We start from the raw sequence: 11281 nt of genomic DNA on the forward strand, positions 1-11281 counted from the left end.
CAAATGTACCAGCGCTCACTTTCCCAGACCATTCATCTTAACATACAGTGAGAACGGGTCAGAGGTCTTTTCCCAAGAGGACATGCATCCTGGATCATATTCTATACTTCGGCTTATACTGATTTAAGGACGACCATCCGTCTCATTTTCCCAGTCACGGCTCATAAGATAAGCACTATGGGCCTTTCATACATTTGGCTTAAAGGAAAACATCTGGCCAGATGGTTCAGTAATTAACTTTGGCCTTTCCAGGACTGTCACCATTTGTAGAATTGTATGAGTTAAGGCTTTTAGATATTACACATTTAAGATACTATACGTTTAAGACACTACACAACCTATATATATATATATATTTGTTAAAAATGCGATTTATCTAACTATTTGCGTGGTTGCTGGTAATATATATATAATCACCTTTATGTAGAGCCCTGTGCGGGACTGTTACCAGTGCTTGAATTGAGGGGGGCTAGGGGGATCTGGGACCCCCATAATGTATCAGGGATCCCCATGGCAAGTTAAAAATAGACTTAGAGGAGTACCAAAGATTGTTTTAGTAAAAAATTAAGTGGAATACACAACAACTGGGCACCCCCATGAGCCCACTCCCGCAAGCATTTTGCCACAGCTTATGAACACTGTGTAAAAACCATATAAAAACCATAATCAACTTTCATTGTTTGACCTTTTTTTAAAGTGTCAGGGAAAATGCAAATTGAGAAGCTACAGTGACTTGAATAATTGAAAATAAATACAAAGCAAAGCAAAACAAATGTAACTGCTTAAAAAAGTTTTGCCAAAAATAAATTTTAGATGTATAAATGCATACCTGCATGCAAAAAGGACTGAGCTTTAACATTTTTGATTCAGTTTATTCATTTGGCTTGAACGCTGATTAGGGTCATTTAGTGGCCCAGTTATAAAATAACAATCAAAAAGAGAGGCAAAATGCATGATCTATTTTCTGCAGTGAATGTCAGTGTTAATAATAATAATAAATCATTATTATTATTATTATTATTATATTATTTTGTATTTTAGTGGAAATAAGTTTGTATTTATAAATGTTCAGAAACTAGGGTTTGTTTAAACGTGGGTGTGTCTGTGTATGGTTGTGTGTGTTTATTTCAGAACCTGCACCTTCACCATTTTTGGAAAGGCAAGTATATACACAAGGGAATATATACATACATATACATATATATATATATATATATATATATATATATATATATATATATATATATATATATATATATATACATACATACATACATACATACATACATACATACATACATACATACATACACATACATACATACATACATACATACATACATACATACATATACATTATATATATATATATTTATTTATTTATTTTTTTTTAACTAAAACCTGTTTTTCTATTGTTCTATGTCATTTTATAGTCAAGGACACTTACCATAAACCTGGACCAAATATTGCAAAGCATTTCAAAATGCTCTATACCTGGTGTCAATATGAATAACAACAGTATTTATCATGAATCTGGTTTATGGGGAGACGTCTGCAAAGATTTGGAAATGCCCAATACACTGTTGAATCGGCTAAAAATTCGCAAAGCCACTGCACATCTTTGGAAGGTATTTTCTCTTCTGTAAAAAAATGCTATTAATGCTAAAGTTAAAAGGTACTAATGTACTTTAAAGTTTGTACAAATATAGTTTTTAATGTCAAATAACTTTAATCATGATCATATTTCGAAATGAACAAGTTTATTCTTAACTTTTCGGCAGAAAACATCAGGGAACAAGAGCAGCTCAAAAGTGAGATATGAGGAAAAAGCTTCTGGAGAAAACAGTTCCTCCTTGGTAATTTGTCTGTCATAAGTTGTTGTTATGGTAACTGTGACACATTGTGTGCAAGGTGAAATATTCAAATGATTGTTAGAGTATGCACTACAATTATCCAGAGTGATATTGATAGAGAATGCATATTATACAATAATAGTGTGCATTGTATTATACAACACACAAATTAGGTCCAGTCTTCTTATTGAAAAATATTTGAATGACTATAACTGCACTAGCTGTTCAATATGCAATAGAGTATACTTTTTAAGTATTAATAAATTAAATAACATAGAAACTGTTTAGGATTGCATGGTGTTGCACTTTTATGTGTATTATTTACACATTTAGAATGATTTAGGATAGGAGAAATGTGGGAGACAGTAATTGGCCTCCACTTATGCAGAAAGACATTAAATATTTAAATATATTATTTTGAAAAGATAAACTTATTCAACACCTTAAATGCAAATCAGCATTTCCTGATCAGAGGGTAATTGTCTATATTATGAAGTAAAAGATAAAATTAGCATGTTCCATGTTTAGTTATTATTAAGGGTTTACTTTGTGTTGTTGATAATGTCTACTTTCAGGGCTCTTGGGAAAATTTGACAACATTTTTAAAGGGTAACAGTCCTTGTTCTGAAAAAAAGCCTGAATCTTCAGAAGCTAAAGGTAGTCAAATAAAATATATATTTAAAAAATATCTTGGTTTTTGCTTCAGTACAAAATTGGGTATAAAAATAATAATTTCCCTTTAAAAGAATCACATTGTGTTGCTTTGCAGTCTGAAATAAAGACAGACACAGTTTTTCTTTTAGTAAGCTGTACTATACTCTGCTGTACGTTTTAGTAAGCTGTACTCAATGCAACTTATACCATCCAAATGAAAGATAGAAGGCCAACATGACTGCAAAAAAAAAGAAGAAACACTGAGCTGGAAAAAGGATCACCCCTTCGTACAAAAGGTTTTGTAACCTAAATCAGGCAGTCATAAATGAGCTTTGTCAAATGCACCGTAAAGATTCTGAGGACACATGGAAAAAGGTCTTATGATCAGATAAGATTAAATTGTTATTATTTGGCCTCAACATTAATCGAAAATCTGTACAATGATTTGAAGACTGCAGTCAACAAACGGTCACCATAAAATTGAACTGAACTTGGGCAGTTCTGCAAAGAAAATGGACAAAATGTGCAAAGTTTAGATGTGCAAAGTTAGTAAGTTTGTAATTTAAAAAAAAGGAAAAAAACAACAAAACCAAACACAAGTTGGCGATGCTATTTCACTTTTTTCAGTCAGAACTCAGTAATTAATGTATTCATTTATAACAGTGTTTTTGGTTTTATACAGTATTTCATTGCAATGTAATAGATTGAACTGAGTGAATACAGCCGGATACAACAAAAACTGTGTCTGTTTTCAATTCCAGCTTAAAAGCAACAAAATGTGTTTATTTTAGTTTTGAGAAGTCATTCATTTCTATACAGACTGTATATTCATAGAAATATAGTAGTATAGTATATACTAGCATAATATTAAATGTAAGGTCTATCTTTAATATTTCAGATGTTCTATAACATCAAAACAAACAGCAGTCTGATATGAAATACAAGATGACGATTACACAAATATGCAAAGGGAAAAAAATTAATATGATTAAAAAAAAGGAATCAAGTCATTTAAAACCTTTGCCTCAAAAATGTGCACTGTGAGAAATGTGAAATTATCACATACAGCAGAAGGTATTATACACAGGTTCACCATTTACTAACTAACTAACTAACTAACTAAGTAAATAAATAAAATTTATTTAATCAAATTAATAACATTTATTGCCAAATGATATAATAATGCATATATACTTTTTTTTTATAAGAAATCACAATTGGAATTGTTTTTGTGTTACAGTATCATGACTAGGAACCTGACTTGGCTGAATTAGCTTACATGTCTACAGAAAGCAGTGAGGAAAAGGACACATTCTTTAAATGTAGTTTGCCACAAGAGCCATGGTTCTTTTTTATTGACAAGAAAGAATGGCAAGAGCTAAGAAAGCATCAGAAAGGAAGATGTTTTCAAGGGTTACAGTGGACAAACGTGATTGCGAAGGGAATATGGTCAATTCACCCATACTGCAGTTTTGGTTTTAAAAGACACAGTGTGAAAACCCTGCTGTCACAAAAAAACACACCTTTATTCGAATGTACGGGCTACTGCCGATTTGAAAATTGCCCAATTAATGTTAGTGTGGTAGTGACCGATGAGGTCACCCTGAAGGCAGCAGTGCTATTCACAGGAGGAGATGTTTATCACAGTACCACTGAACTGAAAAGGAGACCAGTGCGTGCAGATGCACGTTTATCTATTGCACAAACTCTGGAAAGCAAACTGCCCAGAAATGTATATTTGGAATCCATGCAAAAAATCCCAGAGATGGTGGTACAGTCTGGGTGCAGGGATGAAGCACCAACAAAAGAGGTTTTGAAAACCATTGCATGCACCCAAAGACAACTGAAAAGACCTTATTCAAACGAACTTTTAAGTCTACAAATATTAATTGATGAAAAGAAAGGATCAGACAATGAAGTCCTACAGAGGGTCATGATGCACCCAAAAGCAATAATGCTATGGTCTAAGAAAACACTGTCAGTGTTTTACAGAAGGCGCAAAGAAGACATTGTCTATGTGGATGCAACAGGAAGTATTATTCAGAAAGGAAGCTCCACGAGTCGACCATACTATGTGTATGAATTAGTTGTGCGTAATCCTTCCAAGGGGGCATCTCCTCTTCCAATTGCAACCTATCTTACTTGTGACCACACAACAGCATCTGTCATGTACTTCTTGCAGGCTTTCCAAACAGACATGATGAGAATGTATAGGAAAAAGGCAGTCAAAAGGCCAATTATGATCATTTGTGATGGCTCCCTTGTGCTTCTGAATTCTATTTCTTTTACATTCTGCCAACTAAGTCTGGAGGATCTCCTGAAGAAGTACTTTGAAATAATCAGTGGACAATACCAGGCAGAAAAGTTTGATCTTCCCATCCTTCATAGATGCTTAAGCCACATAATGAAAAATGCAAAGTGTCTGTGCAAAAAACAGTAGGTTTTTATTTTTTTTTAACTGAGATTAATGTATAAAGCATTTGAAACATAACCAATTTTTGTTTTTATTGCTTTCATTTTAGAGTGCCAAAACATTACAAACTTGCAATGCACACATTTGGGCTACTTGCATGTTCAGAAAATCTGAAGCAGATGGATGAGGTGCTCCTCAGTGCCACAGTCCTGTTTTGTAGTCCATGCACTGGAGACAATGTGGCTAAGCACTATAACAACTTGCAAGCACTGATGCAACAAATAGGAAAACTGGAAGTTGAGGAACAAAACATTGTTGCTGAAGACTACAAGGTCATTAAAATGTTATTAACAGTTATTGCTATATATGTAGACTGCTGACAATACACACTTTTGCAGCAATGTGCTATGTTGAATCTCTGTCTTGACCTGCAGTGGATTTTTATAAAGGACATCTCAACTATGTGTGTTTTCATCATGTACATAAGTCCAAACTTTACATTCAAGGACATAAAAGAAGGTTTTGAAGACATTCCCTAACATTTGCATGATGTTTCTAAGTATTACTTGAACCACAATTTGATTTAAATTAAGTGCCTGCTAAATTGTCTTTATGTGCATTAGCATAAATAATTAATATGTGCTATTAATAATAATATACATTATATACATTAGATATAATGTATATTATTATTAATAGCACATATTAATTATTTATGCTAATGCACATAAAGACAATTTTGTAATAATATACATTATATACATTAGATAAAGCCCCGGTATCGCCAAGCTGCCACTCTTGGGCCCTTGAGCAAGGCCCTTAACCCTCTATGCTCCAGGGGGGCCCTTACGAGGGAAATATCAAGGTCTGTGATGTCGGAGTGACGTGGGGCCACCTTCCTGTAGGCTCACCACCTGCAGGAGGGACCGTAAGGGACGGTGCTATGAGGATTGGGCAGCGGTCGGAGGCGGGGGCCTGCTTAGACTGCTGCCCCCGCGACCCGAATTACGGATAAGCGGGAGAAAATGAATGAATGAATAAACATTAGATAGATAGATAGATAGATAGATAGATAGATAGATAGATAGATAGATAGATAGATAGATAGATAGATAGATAGATAGATAGATAGATAGATAGATAATTATATTTATATATAACTAATTCCTGTGTCTTGCTTCTTCAGCTACACAACGTAATTCGCTTCATAAACATTAATGTTTAAATACAAAACATTTCCTTTCAGAATGATGTGGGAAACACACCCCTTGAAAGCCACTTCCAGAAGGTAATAGTGAAAGCACCTCTTGACCGTAATGGGAAAGAAAACAGCTATTACGCCCCAACATTCATTGAAAATTTGACCAGGTACTTCCTTCCACACGCAACTCTGTGGTCTGGCCTATTGCTAGGTAGGTTTTTTGATAGGAGTGTTTTCTAACATTACTACTGATTTAAAAATAAAATAAAATAAACAAACAAACAATGTAATTCTTTAGGTGATATTGGACGTCATGGTACAGGCTCAGCCTACCAACATTTCAGGCAGATTTATAAAAAAGTCAGTCAGTCCAATAATCAGGTAAAAACTCAACTGATTAATTTTAATAGCTTGTTGATAAATTTTCTTTTTTTTTTTTTTTTACATAAATGCATAAATGTAATGCCTTAAATAACTACAATTTGTTGTCCATAATTCAGAACTTTACACAAGACAATCAGACACAAGGAATAATGAAAAAAAAGTCAATGGGACCTAAAAAAAATTAGGTTCCAGAGAAGGAGATTGACAAGATTGGATGACTTTGTCCAGATTTATCAGAGCATGCACGATGCACTGCTCCGTGAATTTGAAGACACAGAACAAACAAAAAAGAGAGTAATGAAATATTTTTGTACTTTCACCTTTTAAAAAATATTGGCAATTCAATGTTCCCTAAATATAAACCAAGATGCTGTAATATCTTCTTCTTCTTCTTCTATTGGCTTCTCCCATTAGGGGTCGCCACAGGGGATCATCCTTCTCCATACCTCTCTGTCCTCTACATCTGCCTCTTTCACACCAACTACCTGCATGTCTTCTCTCACCACATACATAAACCTCCTCCTTCTTCTTACTATTTCCCTCCTTCCAGATGGCTACATTCTCAGCATTTTCCTACTGATATACCCCATGTTCCTCCTCTGCACATGTCCAAACCATCTCAATCTCGCCTCCCTCACCTTGTCTCCAAAACGTCCTACATGCGCTGTCCCTCTAATAAACTCATTTCTAATCCTGTCCATCCTCGTCACTCTAAATGAAAACCTCAACATCTTCAGCTTTGCTACCTCCAGCTCCATGTCCTGTCTTTTACTCAATGCCACTGTCTCTAATCCATACAACATCTCAGGTCTCACCACAGTCCTATAAACTAAGATGCTGTAAGATACACTTCATAAAAAAATCTAAAAGATAAAAAAAAAAGAAACCTGTGTGATGTATGTGTGTCTCTTCTAGTCCATTCGAGTGGAAATGGAGCAGTGGAAAAAGAGACGTCAGAGGCGTAAAGGATTATATGTTTCTCCACTAGTCAAGGTTCTTCCATTCCAAGATGTAAAAAACAAGGTATTATTATTCGGAGTGTATAATAATAATAATAATAATAATAATAATAATAATAATAATAATAATAATAATAATAATAATAATAACAACAACAACTAAACAATTCTTGTTAAAAAAAAAAGAGCAGAAGCATATGCTTTTAAACTAAATCCTTATTTATTTTAAATAAAATGGGTTTTTATATATGTGTGTGTGTGTGTGTGTGTGTGTGTGTGTGTGTGTGTGTGTGTGTGTGTGTGTGTGTGTGTTTGTCAGGAGAAGTCTTCAAAGGCACCCCCAAAAGTGCCTGAGAAAAAGAAAAAGCCAGAAGATGTGATCCAGGTTTAAATATACACACACACACATATATATATATATATATATATATAGTAAAAAAATCTAACTGGTGAGGTACAAATATTGGGAACAATCACTGTAATCTGTAATCACTTTAAAGTGTTACTGAATGTGTAAACTGATGTCTTGTTATTATGATAGCAGAGTCATGGCTTCCAATCTCTTGAATCAACTTTCACATCTTATTTAGAAGGAGGAATATATTGATTGGAAATTGTATGTTTGTATATCCAGTGTCAATATGGCAGGAGACGAGCATGTTCAATTTCACTATTACAAAACACAGGCAGAGAGGAAAGATGATAGTCCTGAAGTACAACAAATATAAGTGTAGCCCAAAACACCTGAGCAGTCTGAAGGCAAAGGAAAATCAGCTGATTAATTAAAAGAATGGTTTATCATTGCATGATTATGACTGCATTTAATCTCATGGTCCCTCACATTTATCATGTGGTCTTCTAGAAGGTCCCAAAATGTAGAACTGACACTGCTGTCCCTCATTATAAAGATACTTAATAGACTAAGATCACAAACAAGATTGACTTTTTGTCTTCACACTGCATCAAATTTAAATCTGAACTGGCACAAAAATATCTAAGAAATAAATTGTATCTTCTGTATCTTCAGAAAGAACCAGTGAAGAATATCAGGAGAAGACAATCAAAAATCGAAGGGCCAATCTGGAATAAAGCAGGTCCATCAGAAACAATTGCTCCTCGAAGACTATGCAGGCCACCAAAAATACAAATGCTGCAACAAATACTTCACCCTGATTACTGGTTGACCTGTGATATCATCGACCTGGCCAGCTACCTCATGGCAAAGGACAATATGCACATTGATGGGTTTTAATCTGTTCTGCCCTTTAGTGCGATTCCAAATGGTGGAATTGTTGGAACCCCACAAAATAAGTTTCTGCAAATATTGAACATTCGGCAATGCCACTGGATCACAGTCAGCAATTTGTTTTGTAATGAAAATCAGCTCTCTGTGTATGACACTACAAACACTACAAACACTGTCCTGGTTGGTGAGGACGCAGTCAGGCAAGTTTGATGTTTTGCAACCAGCTGTGCAGCAGCAATCAAATAACAGCAATTGTGGGTTATTCGCAATAGCATTTGCATATGCTGTTTGCAAGGGTCACCCACCAGAGGTATGCATATTTAATGAAAGCAGGCTAAGGGCACAACTGTATGCTTCGTTTACAAAAAACAGTATCGCATTTGGCATGAAATGTCGAGAGAGTGCAATACCTGTTTACTGTGTTTGCAGAACAGCTCATTACTATGAGCTCATGGTCCAGTGCTCTAAATGCCAAGAGTGGTATCATCCTACATGTGTAGATATACCCAGAAGTGTCATTGGTAATGAACAGTTCTGGCAATGTTTCAACTGCCACTGATGATGTACATGATGAATATTTGATTGTAAATAAAACTTGTCTCTGCACAATTGCAACCTTTCATTATTCGCTCTTTTTATTTGTGTTTTAAAATAAAAAAAAACATTGTAATGGAGTGAAATCCATATCCCAATTTTTATATGTTCGGACAAAACAAGAATGTATTTTTTCTGAAATCTTTCCAAAAAAAAATTATTTTGCCTTTACTTTTCTCAAAAACTTCATAGTACAATAAGTTAATATTTAAGAGAATAATAGACAGGATAACTGTACATAAGAATAATTTGAAAGATTGAGCAAACCTATAAAGAAAAATGTTTTATGAATGTTTGAATATGGAACATGATTGAAAATGCACCTGAGGTATTGAGTGATTTTGCCTTTAGTTTTCTCAAAAACTCCACAGTAAAATAAGTTAATATTTAAGAGAGTAATAGACAGGGACACTAAAAAATAATTATTTAAAAGACTGAGCAAACCTATAAGAGAAAATATTTATGAGTGTTTGAATATGGACAGTAATTGAAAATGCAGTGATGTTTTGAGTGATTTTGCCTTTAGTTTTCTCAAAAACTCCATAGTAAAATGAGTCGAAATTAAAAGGAATAATAGACAGGGACACTGTACATAAGAATAATTTGAAAGATTGAGCAAACCTATAAAGAAAAATGTTTAATGAATGTTTGAATGTGGAACATGATAAAAATGCACTGAGTCTTTTTTATAACGGAAACGCCTTTCTGCAGCGTCTTTACATGTATTTTGACCGCTCAAAGAGAGAAATGTAATAAGAAACTAATACCACTGATGTGTGTTTTATTTTAAATTTATTTTCTCATGTGTTTATAATATTAAACTTTGTTTGTTTCAGATTCAGTGTTTAAGCAAAACTAAAGTTTGTTTCCATATGAAAAGGTTCAACATTACACATCTGGAGAGACGGAAAACATGCACAATTATGCATGCACATCAAAAACACTTTTCAATAAATACTGAGTTTGGCCCGCGATTTCGTCCCAGTGTTTAATTTTGGCCCACTGTGAATTTGAGATTGACTCCCCTGGATTAAAGATTTGGGGAGAAATTTCGTGTTTCCTTGTAAAAGGATTTTTTTTTAAATAAAAAAATAAATAAAAAAAACAGCAGATTATTGTGATACACTTAAAGTTAAGGAATTTTTTTATTATTATTTAATTATAAAATACATTATGATGTATCTTTGCCCTGCAAACCACACTGAAAGTTCAGACATGAATAAATTGTACCTTTGATCCAGCAGCAGCAGCAGCAGGAGTGTGTGGAGGTTCTCCTAAAGATCTCCGTCTGGACTCTGATTTCATGATCAGAGGTGTAAAGAATCAGGACACTGGAAGAAAAATGCAGAGGTTCATGACTCCAGAATGTCCACTAGCTGTTCCCCGAGCAGCTCAGCTGCTACATTTCACTGTATCTCACCTTTGGGTAAAAATCCGCTAAATCCGGGACAAAACGGGGTTGAAGCTCGCGCGCGATAGATTTATAACGGCGAAAGGAACGTCGATGTGCACGCGCGAAAAGTGGAGAAAAACTCACGCGCCCAACATTAACTTCCGACCGGAGCGCGTGAAAGAACTGTATAAGTACAAACACAGAGCACAAAGCAGTGGGCGGGGCCAACAGGCTCGAGTTCTAAATCTGCAAACATCATTGGCTCAGACATTGTCAGGGAGTGAAATCTGATTAGTTGTCTGTAATAATATCAAATATATAATATGAAATATTTCATATAATAAAAATTAAAAGTGATCTTTCAGAGTTGAATCCCAGTGGAAACGCGACTGATCCGAAGCTGCTGCTTTTTAGCTGATACACAGTGTTGTCAAAAGTATTTGGGCACATGTCTTTTCCAGCCAGATGTGGTTCATAAATTCACATAAAATGCTTTCAAGTGCACCATACAGCCAATTAACATGCAAACTGTTGAAACACTTAATAGAAACAGAATGTAGAATCACTGAAAGCATTTTAAATGG

At 34.6% G+C, this 11281-nt stretch overlaps 1 protein-coding gene and 1 long non-coding RNA gene across 5 annotated transcripts in view; one reads left to right on the plus strand and one right to left on the minus strand.

Moving 5' to 3' along the window:
- Window positions 1-10905, minus strand: part of LOC310723864 (uncharacterized protein) — an 80559-nt gene extending 69654 nt beyond the window's left edge. For all 4 annotated transcript variants that reach the window (XR_014532817.1, XR_014532818.1, XM_083537290.1 and 1 more), the window contains exons 1-2: window positions 10725-10905; window positions 10535-10635 (exon numbers count right to left, since the gene is read on the minus strand). Coding sequence is in view for 2 of the 4 variants with exons in the window: in XM_083537290.1 (XP_083393416.1) it covers window positions 10535-10609 (75 nt within the window). In the remaining 2 variants the exon portion in view is untranslated. The remainder of the gene's footprint in view (window positions 1-10534; window positions 10636-10724) is intronic.
- On the plus strand, window positions 7403-8850 carry LOC310725638. The gene is made up of 3 exons (XR_014533454.1): window positions 7403-7528; window positions 7784-7849; window positions 8492-8850. It is a non-coding gene; the product is annotated as an uncharacterized lncRNA (long non-coding RNA).
- Window positions 10906-11281: the final 376 nt, after the last annotated feature.

This window comes from Silurus aristotelis (assembly GCF_946808225.1).
Source record: "Silurus aristotelis genome assembly, chromosome: 1".
NCBI lineage: Eukaryota > Metazoa > Chordata > Actinopteri > Siluriformes > Siluridae > Silurus > Silurus aristotelis.